Source organism: Salvelinus alpinus, chromosome 2 (genome assembly GCF_045679555.1).
Source record: "Salvelinus alpinus chromosome 2, SLU_Salpinus.1, whole genome shotgun sequence".
Lineage (NCBI taxonomy): Eukaryota > Metazoa > Chordata > Actinopteri > Salmoniformes > Salmonidae > Salvelinus > Salvelinus alpinus.
Genome location: NC_092087.1, coordinates 125,540,761 through 125,555,298, shown reverse-complemented (window position 1 = coordinate 125,555,298; position 14,538 = coordinate 125,540,761). Strand labels below are relative to the sequence as shown.

The 14,538-nt window shown below is 42.1% G+C and overlaps 1 protein-coding gene across 4 annotated transcripts; it reads left to right on the top strand.

Moving 5' to 3' along the window:
- Positions 1–3,635: 3,635 nt before the first annotated feature.
- Positions 3,636–13,464, top strand: LOC139568661 (SWI/SNF-related matrix-associated actin-dependent regulator of chromatin subfamily E member 1-like). 4 transcript variants are annotated; one of them, XM_071390643.1, is made up of 11 exons: positions 3,643–3,722; positions 4,784–4,834; positions 5,197–5,249; positions 5,745–5,849; positions 7,174–7,254; positions 7,560–7,691; positions 7,891–8,062; positions 10,151–10,323; positions 10,518–10,619; positions 11,275–11,515; positions 11,735–13,464. In XM_071390643.1, exons 2-11 carry the CDS (start codon positions 4,828–4,830, stop codon positions 11,956–11,958), a joined length of 1,290 nt encoding a protein of 429 aa, XP_071246744.1. In that variant the 5' UTR covers positions 3,643–3,722; positions 4,784–4,827; the 3' UTR covers positions 11,959–13,464. The 4 variants fall into 4 exon arrangements, with proteins under 4 accessions (XP_071246747.1, XP_071246744.1, XP_071246745.1 ...); XM_071390644.1 differs by lacking the exon at positions 3,643–3,722 and adding an exon at positions 3,962–4,038; XM_071390645.1 differs by lacking the exon at positions 3,643–3,722 and adding an exon at positions 4,026–4,044.
- The last annotated feature ends 1,074 nt before the right edge of the window (positions 13,465–14,538 follow it).

Sequence of the window (14,538 nt, the reverse complement as noted above, 5' to 3'; positions counted from 1 at the left end):
AAATCCTGTATATAGAAGCATATTCATACAAACATGAGAGCAGCAGCACTGGCGTCTTAGCACTTCAGCCCCAGCTCTGCTACACCTGGCTATCAGCGGAGCCTTTTCTGGCAGCGAAACAGTTCATTCAGCCTCATTTTCTGCCTTTAAAAAAACATAGCTGATATGGCTGACTTGCTTAAACAAATGTGGTTTCTAATGACAATTGAAATGTACAAACTATGGCATAAGGGGACAACAAGCGGGTAAGAGGCAATCCGTAATTTCAATTATGACATTAATGAGCGAGCTAGGATGGACGTAGTCAATATAACTATTTGTTTAGCACTTTTGAAATGTACAGCGACAGAATTCAGAAAATGGGCTGTTCTTACAGTGTTCTCCCAGTCCACCAAGTCAGAACTGTAGGATAAATAAATGGGTCATGAAAGCAGACAATGAAACTCAAAATTAAATGATTATATTTCTCTATAACACGTTATAGGCTACATTTTTATTTATTTTATTTCACCTTTATTTAACCAGGTAGGCAAATTGAGAACACGTTCTCATTTACAATTGCGACCTGGCCAAGATAAAGCAAAGCAGTTCGACACATACAACAACACATAGTTACACATGGAGTAAAACAAACATACAGTCAATAATACAGTGAAAAATAAGTCTATATACAATGTGAGCAAGTGAGGTGAGATAAAGGAGGTGAAGGCAAACAAAATATATAAAATATATATATAAATAAATAAAAATATAAAAAAGGCCATGGTGGCGAAGTAAATACAATATAGCAAGTAAAAAAAAAACAATGGAATGGTTGGTTTGCAGTGGAAGAAAGTGTAAAGTAGAGATAGAAATAATGGGGTGCAAAGGAGCAAAATAAATAAATAAATACAGTAGGTAAAGAGGTAGTTGTTTGGGCTAAATTATAGATGGGCTATGTACAGGTGCAGTAATCTATGAGCTGCTCTGACAGCTGGTGCTTAAAGCTAGTGAGGGAGATGTGTTTCCAGTTTCAGAGATTTTTGTAGTTCGTTCCAGTCATTGGCAGCAGAGAACTGGAAGGAGAGGCGGCCAAAGGAAGAATTGGTTTTGGGGGTGACCAGAGAGATATACCTGCTGGAGCGCGTGCTACAGGTAAGTGCTGCTATGGTGACCAGCGAGCTGAGATAAGGGGGGACTTTACCTAGCAGGGTCTTGTAGATGACCTGGAGCCAGTGGGTTTGGCGACGAGTATGAAGCGAGGGCCAGCCAACGAGAGTGTACAGGTCGCAGTGGTGGGTAGTATATGGGGCTTTGGTGACAAAACGGATGGCACTGTGATAGACTGCATCCAATTTATTGAGTAGGGTTTTGGAGGCTATTTTGTAAATGACATCACCGAAGTCGAGGATTGGTAGGATGGTCAGTTTTACAAGGGTATGTTTGGCAGCATGAGTGAAGGATGCTTTGTTGCAGAATAGGAAGCCAATTCTAGATTTAACTTTGGATTGGAGATGTTTGATGTGAGTCTGGAAGGAGAGTTTACAGTCTAACCAGACACCTAGGTATTTGTAGTTGTCCACATATTCTAAGTCAGAGCCGTCCAGAGTAGTGATGTTGGACAGTCGGGCAGGTGCAGGCAGCGATCGGTTGAAGAGCATGCATTTAGTTTTACTTGTATTTAAGAGCAATTGGAGGCCACGGAAGGAGAGCTGTACGGCATTGAAGCTCGCCTGGAGGGTTGTTAACACAGTGTCAAAAGAAGGGCCAGAAGTATACAGAATAGTGTCGTCTGCGTAGAGGTGGATCAGAGAATCACCAGCAGCAAGAGCGACATCATTGATGTATACAGAGAAGAGAGTCGGTCCAAGAATTGAACCCTGTGGCACCCTCATAGACCCTTAATCCCAGATTTGGGACAACACAGCCACTCCACTGAATTGCAAGCTAGTGATTGCTTTGCAATGCTTGCAGTTAGCCACCGTTACTGATTCCTTCCAAACCACTCATCGTTGAATTTGCGATTTCCAACTGGTTGTGTAATGTTTATGTCCAATGGCCGATGAGCACCGATACGTTTTATCTACAGTACTGTTCAAAAGTTTGGGGTCACTTAGAAATGTCCTTGTTTTTGATTGTTTGTCCATTTAAAATAACATCAAATTGATCAGAAATACAGTGTAGACATTGTTAATGTTGTAAATGACTATTGTAGCTGGAAACTGCTTATTTTTTATGGAATATCTACATAGGCGTACAGTGGCCCATTATCAGCAACCATCACTCTTGTGTTCCAATGGCACGTTGTGTTAGCTAATCCAAGTTTATCATTTTAAAAGGCTAATTGATCATAAGAAAACCCTTTTGCAATTATGTTAGCACAGCTGAAAACTGTTGTTCCGATTAAAGATGCAATACAACTTTCTTTAGACTAGTTGAGTATCTGTAGCATCAGCATTTTTGGGTTCGATTACAGGCTCAAAATGGCCAGAAACAAAGAACTTTCTTCTGAAACTCATCAGTCTATTCTTGTTCTGAGAAATGTAGGCTATTCCGTGCGAGAAATTGTCTAGAAACTGAAGATCTCGTACAGCGCTGTGTACTACTCCCTTCACAGAACAGCGCAAACTGTCTCTAACCAGAATAGAAGGAGGAGTGGGAAGCCCCGGTGCACAACTGAGCAAGATGACAAGTACATTAGAGTGTCTAGTTTGAGAAACAGACGCCTCACATGTCCTCAACTGGCAGCTTCATTAAATAGTACCCATAAAACACCAGTCTCAACGTCAACAGTGTAGAGATGACTCCGGGATGCTGGCCTTCAAGGCAGAGTTCCTCTGTCTGGTGTCTGTGTTCTTTTGCCCATCTTAATCTTTTCTTTTTCTTGGCCAGTCTGAGATATGGCTTTTTCTTTGCAACATCGGCCCTCAATGACGGATCGCCACTGCTAACAAAATAGGAGATATGAATAGACCAGCCTTGGCTTTTCTGAAAACCCTTTTTGTTAGTGAAGCAGAATGTATATAGCTAAGTTTCATGCTTGGGTGACGTAAGCAATATTTTTGTCATTTTTATTATATGGAATTTGAAGCTAAGGATAATAGCTCTTGGCAAGCCATGGAATATGAAAATGTATGGTTAGAATGAATGAGCAAGATTCATTCTTCTGCCATAAGCAGCAGCAGCTCAACCTTGGATCAGTGACACCAATGACAAGACCTGTCATCATGTAACTGCAGCAGCATAGTTCAATTAGTGCAGTTTATATCGGTTATGTATAAATTATAAATTGTTAATGAATTCTTGCAATGTCGTCCTTATTGTATGTTCATGTTCATCACTGATTCATTCATACTGTAGTTCACTATAGTGAAACCGTGTATTCAGAATATTTGATTCCAAATCAGTAATTGGTTAATTATGAAGTTGATAGTCTGAAATTCAGTATTATATTGCAAAATCATCACAAATGTGTATTCATTACGTAGCAATTGTTTTTGTAATATATTGATTGAAAAATTTTAGCAATGAAATTAGGTGATTCAATTTAGAGTAGGCTAGCCTTGGGGTGTAATGCAAACATAATGCCCTTAACAGAGGAGAAAGGAATAGTTCTGGAAAATTCTACTGAAATCTGTGTGGACCCCATATATATATATATAAATATTTCATTCTGAGGACTGTTTCTGCTAGCTAAACCTGATTCTAGCCACACACACTGGTGGGGGACAAAGGATTTTGGGGTGAGTTTGCTGGCCATTACTTTCACTTGCTTGCTATGTGAACTAACCAAAATATGAAAAGCAATAGTATTCATTAATTGATTTATGTTGAATAGTCTTTCAATTGTATGTCAAGAATTTCTGTAAAATGCCACTTTTGTTTGAATAACAGATTTACAGATAAATGCAAGGTGATGATGTGACTATATTGTGACAGCTCTAGCTAGCAAATAGCTTATTCATATACAGCGTAGGAGGTAGTGGCTATCAAGCTAGCATGGTGCTTGCTAAATTCTCTGATCCAAGGTTTTCCATTGCAAAATCCACATCCAAAACGGTTCGGGTATAGTCACTGTTAATCTGCTGTTTTAACGCCTCAAATCAAAATTGAAATGTTTCAGAGACAGCTAGATAGCTAACGTTAGCTTGATTTAATCTGAATGCTTAGTGGCTAGCTAATGCTAGCTACCTGACAACGTATGCGGAGTATCAAATACAATATTCTGTATTTTAGCTTTTGTTAAATAATTTAAACTGCAGATTATTCTCCAAAAGTTACCAAGCTAACTGATTGTGTTATCTACGTTTGCATGCTAATCATCTGCTGATCAGATGGTCCAAGTTAGCCAGCTGGCTAGCTATAGCTAGTAGCTGCATATACTAAGCAAGTAACGTTAGTTAGCTCAACGTTACTAGCCTCGCTAGCTAGCACAGCTGGGTGTCAGCCAACTACGCAAGATGACAGAGCTTTATTTTCCAGCAAATGCATTTCGATTTATCTGATTTATTTGCGCATGTGCAATTATAAGCAAATGCCATTCCAAATAGTGTAAGCGATGTTTTTGGACGCGAACAGCTTGCTAGGCGTCACATCAACCCCCTGTCATGTTCATGCCTGTCCACTGACACTGTTGTGATGTTGCATATACGTCGTCTGACATCATTTTGGCACCAACATCTCTTTTGTCCTCCGTCTCAAGCTACTTACTTTCTTTCCTATTCAATTTTTAAAGTACTGTAATAACAAATGAAGTTAATGAAACACCTAAATGCTTTCCCCCATTATAATGTGTTTATTACAGACCCAATGACTGGAATAAATTGATAGAATTCTTCCTCTGCCAAGATGTCAAGTAAGAAATTGTTTGCAATTATTCAAGTTTAGCCATCAGATAATGCAAATATGAGTACTTCTGTTTGGTCTCTGATAAAGCTGGGCAACTATGGCTACAAAAATGTGAATTTACAAATGTATATGTTATCACAATAAAATAAATTGTGTTTCAGCATGAAATATTAACTTCTGGTAGCCTATATGATTTCCTAGTATTATAATTGATAGGTTAATAATTAGCCGTCATGTATTTGCTGAGAGAGAAATAGAAAATCACACAATTCAGATCTACCTTGATGGGATTGATTTAATCAACATTGAGAGATGTAAAAGGCAGCTTTTTGCCTTGATTTTAACATCTCACCTTTTCTTTCATAACAGAAAGAGAAAGAGAAAGGCCATATGCCCCTCCCCCTCCCCCAGCCCCTACAACAGTAAGTATTTCTGATGGCACATGGGAAGCCATTTGGAAAGGGATGTCCCTTAATAACATTCATGCCGGCTATTATCGTTCAATGTTAACTTGCTACTGTCCACATTTTTGGGGGATAAATTGTTTTTAAAAGTGGAATCCATTTGGCCATTTAATACGGTATACCCTGCAGATAGTCCTGTTACCACAGTAGAATTGGTCAATGCAATAGGCTTTGCAGTCTCAGATAATAAGCTCCACTCCCTAAGATGTGAGGTACCATATACAACATACTGTAGAGTGTAGAATATACATTATTTTCATTATAAACAACACTAATGTATAGATAACATTGCTGTCTTGATTATCCTTCTTGTTGCTTTAGGATGAGTGCAAGTCTTTTTACAGCTTTTCAACATTCATGTTTTCACCAGTTTTTCATAGATTTTGTCATCGGGTTACCCCATTATTTTATGTTATTTCTCATCTGTGTTTCTGTCTCATTTGTTTCCATCAGCAATTGCCCAACACCCCCGGGTTTGTGGGGTACAACCCCTACAGCCATCTGGCTTACAACAACTACAGGCTGGGAGGGACAACAAGCAACAACAGTCGGGCAACGGTAGGAATAATGACGTAGAGAAAACCCCGGGATAAAATGCGAGACACAGAAGGAAACTAACATCAATATTTAAAATAACTATCTAGTTTGATTGAAACAGCCTCATCTAGCTTGCTTAGTAAAACTCAGTAATAACGTATATGCAGATATGAGCTTTAACAGCTCTTGACAACTTTGCTCTTTGACTTTGTTTAGAAATAGTACTTTTTCCAGGGCTTATAAGAGCAGACATTCTTGAACAGACAGACAGTATGATTCGTTTAACCCATTCCATTACCAAGGCTTTCTGAGATGTATGCCATCCCAACGTTCCTCTACTGCCTTCATCATACTATACTAATAGTCTCCCGGGTGGCGCAGTGGTCTAGGGCACTGCATCGCAGTGCTAGCTGCGCCACCAGAGTCTCTGGGTTCGCGCCCAGGCTGGGCTGGGTTCGCGCCCAGGCTCTGTCGCAGCCGGCCGCAACCGGGAGATCCGTGGGGCGACGCACAATTGGCATAGCGTCGTCCGGGTTAGGGAGGGTTTGGCCGGTAGGGAGGGTTTGGCCGGTAGGGATATCCTTGTCTCAGTATGTAAAAAATTTAATAAAATGTATGCACTCTACTGTAAGTCGCTCTGGATAAGAGCGTCTGCTCTTGGCCGGTAGGGATATCCTTGTCTCAGTATGTAAAAATGTAATAAAATGTATGCACTCTACTGTAAGTCGCTCTGGATAAGAGCGTCTGCTAAATGACTAAAATGTAAATGTAAATACTAGTGCAGACTGGCCAAGTGTCCATCTGTGTGTATTCAAAATCGCTCGATCCTGCCCTTCAAAGTCTGCATTGCTGATAGCCATGCTAAGTAACCCATGCCATCAGCGTTGCCATGGCATTATAGACCCAATGCTTGGCATGGGTTTCGGCTGCTACGGGAATAATTCAGTCGCTGCATGCAAGCTGTGGTTGGCACTCGGATTCTGATAATGGCATTATGTCACGCAGTGTGCAAATCTCAGCTTTAGCGAGGTTTTGTATTTTCTTCCATCAGCGTTACTCAATCATAGTCTCTGTGTGACTTCTGTACACTGGCTGGGCTCAAACAGGCTTGAATTAAATGAAGGTGATTGAACTGATGGTTTTGTAGTTTGATGCGTCTTGTTGCGATTTTTTACAAATACTTTGTTGAAAGTTGGATGATCAACTATGTGGATGCGTATTCACCTGCAGGGTGGTTTTCAGTCGAAACTTTGCTTCGTGTAAAGTTGTATGACTAGACATTTTTAGCACCAGCTGGTGTCCAAACTTTGACTTTGAATCTTATAAGTGCCTTTTTATTTCCCAGAATTCTTCAGGAATAAACATTCCAAAGCCACCCAAGCCGCCAGACAAGCCGTTGATGCCATACATGCGATATAGTCGCAAGGTAAGTTGTCTACACGTAACATTACTTACACCCAAACTGCTCCATCGTGCGCACCATTGCAAGACATATTAAAATACTGTACTATGCACTTTAGCCAGGGTTAGAGACGAGCACTCTTAATTTACACTACACATCGTCTGCCCCATGTGTCCATGCAGGTAGGTGTGAACTGTGAAACTAGACATACAGCAGCCTAGCCATTAAGAGCACTACAGACAGACTGTGGGATATCTCCCTGGAGAGTTTAAACACGGCCTCCATAGGTTTGTGGAGATAATGAGCCCCTGTCTGGTTCTCATCACCAGGTTTGGGATCAAGTAAAAGCCTCCAATCCCGATCTGAAACTATGGGAAATTGGGAAGATAATCGGTGGCATGTGGAGGGACCTCACTGATGAGGAGAAACAGGATTACTTGAATGATTACGAAGCAGAGAAGGTTGGTTTGTTTTACCGGGGTGTTTATTTACGGGGTTGTTATGGGTGACCAGTAACAAGTGTCTCCAACAGTTGTCAGAAGGGTCCCTCCAGTCATCATTCCTTCCTTTGTAAAAATACTGAGTAACTTTTCTTCAATGTTGAATAGTTTGTTTTTGCATTGCAGGGGCACGTGTCACATGTTTGTCTCTCCTCTACAGATTGAGTACAATGAGAGCATGAAGGCCTACCACAACTCTCCAGCCTACCTGGCTTACGTCAACGCTAAGAGCCGCGCCGAGGCCGCTCTGGAGGAGGAGAGCCGACAGCGCCAGTCTCGTCTCGACAAGGGCGAGCCGTACATGAGTATCCAGCCAGCCGACGACCCAGATGGTAAGACGCTCTCAGCACTACTAGTATTACCATGTCAGTCACACTCTGGTTCCCACACCATGTTTCAGCAACTGTGACAATACCGTGTCAATTTCTATCCCTACACTACCTCTTCGTGTTTGTCACACTTGCTACTTGACCTTATAGGCCCCACTCCATTTCAGCTCTGTCGTATAAGTCTGGGCCCTGTATTTGAGATCAGTGGCTTCACTGAGTTCCAGTAAGAAACAAGGCAACAACACATCACATAGAAACATACATCAAAACTGGACTTCTGAATTACACCCTACAGGAAATGATGCTTGTCTCGTATCGAGCTGGATAATGGTATACAGGAAATGCATAAAAGAATTGTGTGGTAGCTGGAACCACCCAAGATATAAAAATGTGATGGTTAGTGTCCCTATGGGTTAATTTCTCAACAAGCTGATTACATTGATGACTTCAAAAAGATTTGCCACATCAGTTGCTTTATAGATGCAGAGAATGGGGAGAGTCTGAACAAATTGTTCCGTTGGTTTTGGAGAAAAAGCACCCAAAAAATGGAACAAGGCGTTGGAGATGGAACGTTGGATGGAGATGATGATCATTTTCGAATGACGTCTTTCTCCGCCATAAAATGTACGATGTTAATATGAAGCCAAGATTGTATTTCTCGCTCCCAAATGCACAGACAAATGCACCATCTTGCCCCCATTGCTATTTTCAAAGGGTAGCATCCTTCACAAACTTCAAATGAAATGGGTTTTTGACTACAGCAATAAATCACTTAATTTATTTAATCACTGCAGTTTTTTGATTTTTTTGTCAATTGAATGACTTTTGGCCCAACGTGGAATGAATGAATTCTCCATGTGTTCAATAAGAAGTTGACCTCATTAAAGCGACAATTTCTTCTCCTACATTTATGACTTACTTTGATGTTAGTGTTATAGAGGACAGCTTCATTTGACCCTGGATTTAAAAGAAAGGTGTCATGTACTTAGAGCTTGGATGTTCACTTAGTTTCGCAATATCCTCCAGTTTTTCTGGGAAATAATAAAAGCCAGAGCGCCAGTAAAAACCACCAAGACGTTTCTGGAGTAAACGAGTAAGGTTATTGAGAGGTAGAGAGAGAGAAAGATGTATCTTTATCTCTCTACCCACACATGGATATCAAATCAAATCAAATGTATTTATATAGCCCTTCTTACATCAGCTGATATCTCAAAGTGCTGTACAGAAACCCAGCCTAAAACCCCAAAAAGCAAGCAATGCAGGTGTAGAAGCACGGTGGCTAGGAAAAACTCCCTAGAAAGGCCAAAACCTAGGAAGAAACCTAGAGAGGAACCAGGCTATGAGGGGTGGCCAGTCCTTTTCTGGCTGTGCCGGGTGGAGATTATAACAGAACATGGCCAAGATGTTCAAATGTTCATAAATGACCAGCATGGTCAAATAATAATAATCACAGTAGTTGTCGAGGGTGCAACAATTCAGCACCTCAGGAGTAAATGTCAGTTGGCTTTTCATAGCCGATCATTAAGAGTATCTCTACCGCTCCTGCTGTCTCTAGAGAGTTGAAAACAGCAGGTCTGGGACAGGTAGCACGTCCGGTGAACAGGTCAGGGTTCCATAGCCACAGGCAGAACAATATCAATACCATTCACTACAACAATGTTGAAACTTCCTTTGCAAATGTGTATATTCAAGCATATTCAAGTATATTCATGTATATTCAAGTATATTCAAGTATATTCATGTATATTCAAGTATATTCATGTATATTCAAGTATATTCAAGTATATTCATGTATATTCAAGTATATTCAAGTATATTCATGTATATTCAAGTATATTCATGCAACAAACATGTAAACAGCCAAATATGCAGACATTTCCGACTGAAATAAATGATTCAACCAAACGTAGGTATGTCAATGTTAAGCTATGTCCAATTAAGATATGCCAGATCAGATTTATTTCCTGAAGCCTACCACATCTACACTTGTTGGGTGGGAACTCTCCGCTCTTTACCCATTGACAGTTGTATTCGTTGAGCCCTGATAGACACACAGCCCCCGCCACATGCCTTTTCCATTCTCCTTCCCAGATTACGACGACGGATTCTCCATGAAGCACTCGGCTGCCGCCCGTTTCCAGCGCAACCACCGGCTGATCAGCGAGATCCTGAGCGAGAGCGTGGTCCCCGACGTGCGCTCCGTCGTCACTACCGCCCGCATGCAGGTCTTGAAACGGCAGGTCCAGTCTCTTATGGTGCACCAGGTACGCTGGTGTCTGTCAGTCTTTAGTCAGTCTTCTATCAGTCTTCCTAGATACATATAGATACCCAGTCATGGCCTTGTTGTCATGGTAACCTGGATATCAGATCCTTTCTCCTTATTTGATACTTGAGTAGTAATTAAAAAACAGGTAATCAGTCAGGTAAATTGGCAGGTCTCTGTGTGTCTGGTCCACAGAGGAAGCTGGAGGCGGAGCTACTTCAGATTGAAGACCGTCACCAGGACAAGAAAAGGAAATTCATCGATGCCACAGAGTCTTTCAACAGCGAGCTGAAAAGGGTATGGGATCATCATCCGGGAACTTGTACGCAAAATCTATTGTGTTGCACATAGTAAGTATTACAGCGTTGACCTCAGGCTATGTGGAATGGGACAGTTCTGCATTGTAGAGATCCGCAGCTGCTGACTTTATCCATGTGTCCTGGCTAACATGCGGCGTCATCACTTAGAATCTGAAGACTGACTCGGTGCAGTTCTGAATCCATATGCTGCACTGTGTAGTCCATACCCCAGGTGGCGCCATTTACTTAGAGTCAATTTACTTCCTCTATGCTTCACAATGGGCAACTCAATGAAATAAAATGATTGAAAGGGGGATACCTAGTCAGTTGTACAACTGAATGCATTCAAATGAAATGTGTCTTCCGCATTTAACCCAACCCCTCTGAATTAGAGAGGTGCGGAGGGCTGCCTTATTCGACATCCACGGCGCCCAGGGAACAGTGGGTTAACTGCCTTGCAATGTAGTATCATTGTAGAGGAAACAGGAACTGTGCCAAATCTGATCAAGGTGTCAACATTGTACTCTCTACTCACTGTCCATGTTACTAATCACAGTTGCACGGGTGTGAGATTGATTGCAAGATTAATAGCATTATTCCCCAGCATTAATCCCCCGGTGGGGAGACTCAACATGTTGCCACTCTGTGCCCAGCTGTGTTGTATGAAAGTGGAGGTGGACATGGAGAAGATATCTGCAGAGGTCGCTGCGGCAGAGGATGCATCACGCAGGCGTATGTCGGAGCGGGAGAAGGAGGCGTCCACGTCCTCTAGCCTGGAGGAGGAGGAGAAACCAGTTGGCCCGTCAAACGGCAGCAAGAGCCAACAGGTGTCTGTCAGTGACAGCAGCAACAAGGAGAGGGAGGAGACGGAACCCAGCCCCATGGATACTGGTGGTGAGGCCCAACAGTATTAATCACTAAACCGTATGGTATTTTAATGTATGGTTCTGGTCAGGTTCTGGTCAGGTCCCCTGAGTTAGGTATATGGGGAGGTGCTTCTCTTGAAGAGATTGTCTGCTGAGCACATTTTACAATGTTATTTCCACGTTTGAAATTACATTGGTCCAAACGTGTTTGCTGTCCCCTTAATATTTCCTGCTTTCTTGGTTACAGAGAAGTCAAAGGCCTCGGAGGAGTCGATGGCTCGTCCTGCCAGTGAGGTTGAGGAGGGGGCGCCGTCGGAGGACAAGGAGAGTGTTCCGGAAGGGGTGATGGAGGACGGCACCAGTGACAGTAACACGGGGTCGGAGACCACCTCTGCTGTGACGGAGGACGCCCCGCCCAGCGAGCCAGCAGCCTCAGAGGGGCCGAGCAGGGCACGCCCTACCGCCCACTGAGGAGTCGACCTCTGACCTTAGGGCCGAGAAATGTCCATGATGCATCATTCCATCTCTACAGTCACACTCTGATGATAACACATTGTACATTAGTATCTATGTGAACCCAAGTTGTGTTTAGATGGGTTTTTATTTCCGATGGGAAGTTTGATGCAATTGTTTGAATCTTCAGAGCTCTGTTGGCAGGGTCAAAATAGACCTGCCGTCAATTTGCGAAGCGCTTCAAGTCCACAAAGCAAAGCAATTGTCCCAACTAAAGTGAATGACATCTAAATGGAGTCACAATTCATACGGTGAATTCACCGTATTTCTATCACAGACCGCAGTGCCAGTCGATAGCAACCAGCCATCACCTGTCAATATATCCAAACATATCTCTTGTCTTATTCTATGGTACTATATCTGGCAGACACTATGGTACTATATCTGGCAGACACTATGGTACTATATCTGGCAGACACTATGGTACTATATCTGGCAGAGACTATAGTACTATATCTGGCAGACACTGGTACTATATCTGGCAGACACTGGTACTATATCTGGCAGACACTATGGTACTATATCTGGCAGACACTATGGTACTATATCTGGCAGACACTATGGTACTATATCTGGCAAACACTATGGTACTATATCTGGCAGACACTATGGTACTATATCTGGCAGACACTATGGTACTATATCTGGCAGACACTATGGTACTATATCTGGCAGACACTGGTACTATATCTGGCAGAGACTATGGTACTATATCTGGCAGACACTATGGTACTATATCTGGCAGACACTGGTACTATATCTGGCAGAGACTATAGTACTATATCTATATATCTGACTATAGACACCATTCATCTTACTGATTGAGGCTGGTTGTACAAACTGTCGCAAAAAAATAAGTTGTTCAATGTTTAATTACTTGTTCTTTGGAGTGTAATGTTATTGTTGCTTTCAATGTTATTTTTGCATGGTGTCGCACCTCCTCAAATGGAAGAGTTTGCTTAGTAGCGGAAGGGGTGGGGTGACTCTCTCTCGATATTTTTTAATGTTTACTCTAAGTATCAGTATTAAGTGACAGTATTGTCTCAGGAGTTAATAGAAATAAGTAGTTGTTTTCATTATTTATTATTATTCTTGTGCGTTGTGAGTCCTGGGCCCAGTCCATCCGTCCACCAACCTGTTGTATGCTACGAGTTCATCCATGCTGTACAGTTCTACCAGTCAGTGTTCCAAAGTCTGCTAGCTCTCAATCAAATCAAAAGCTGTACGCTTAGAACAACCTTTCACTGTTATGTTATTATGACCAGTAGTACAATGTTCAACTCAGAACAAACTCTTAAATGTTCATATGCAATGTAAGAAGCAGTGTTACAAGGTTTGCGTGAACGTGAGTGGTTTTTCATCTCATCCTTAAGCTACTTGGAAGAGCAGAGTGAGTCATCAACATACTGTCTTAAAAATCGATTTTGTTTGCCATATTTCTACCAATAAACTTTTCTACCCTGACATGAAGTTGTTGATGACAGGGTTTGTTTTCAATGTCTCACGCGTTGCGTATTGAACGGTAATCATTTAAGGTGGCGTGTTTGTTCATATTAACAGTTATTCCCACACTCAGGCTGAGGTGACAGAGGATAATTCCATGTTGGAATTCAAATCAAATGTATTTGTCACATACACGTGTTTAGCAGATGTTATTGCGGGTGTAGCGAAATGCTTGTGTTTTCAGCTCTGACAGTGCAGTAATATCTAACAGTAATATCTAACAATTTCACAACAATACACACAAATCTAAAGTAAAGGAATGGAATTAAGAATATATAAATATTTGGGCGAGCAATGTCAGAGCGGCATAAACTAAGATACAGTAGAATAGGATAGAGTACAGTATATACAAATGAGATGAGTAATGCAAAATATGTAAACATTATTAAAGTGACAAGTGTTCAATTATTAAAGTCTATGTATATAGGGCAGCAGCCTCTAATGTGCTAGTAATGGCTATTTAACAGTCTTTAACAGTCTGATGGCTTTGAGATAGAAGCTGTTTTTCAGTCTCTCGGTCCCAGCTTCGATGCACCTGTACTGACCTCGCCTTCTGGATGATAGCGGGGAAAACAGGCAGTGGTTCGGGTGGTTGTTGTCCTTGATGATCTTATTGGCCTTCCTGTGACATCGGGTGCTGTAGGTGTCCTGGAGGGCAGGTAGTTTGGCCCCGTGATGCGTTGGGAAGACCGCACCACCCTCTTTAGAGCCCTGTGGTTGCACCTTCTCCACCACACTGTCTGTGTGGGTGGACCATTTCAGTTTGTCAGTGATGTGTACGCAGAGGAACTTGAAGCTTTCCACCTTCTCCACTACTGTCCCGTCGATGTGGATGGGGGTGTGCTCCCTCTGCTGTTTCCTGAAGTCCACGATCAGCTCCTTTGTTTTGTTGACGTTGGGTGAGACGTTATTTTCCTGGCACCACACTGCCAGGGCCCTCACCTCCCGTGTCGTCATTGTTGGTAATTAGGCCTACTACTGTTGTGTCGTCTGCAAACTTGACGATTGTGGCCTCCCGAGTGGCACAGTGGTCTA

Bases quoted from the DNA above. Each gene is read 5' to 3' on its own strand.
- LOC139568661 (XM_071390643.1), top strand. The intron at 5,850-7,173 runs GTAGGAATAATG...TTTATTTCCCAG, and splicing joins GCAACAACAGTCGGGCAACG to AATTCTTCAGGAATAAACAT. The intron at 7,692-7,890 runs GTTGGTTTGTTT...TCTCCTCTACAG, and splicing joins ATGATTACGAAGCAGAGAAG to ATTGAGTACAATGAGAGCAT.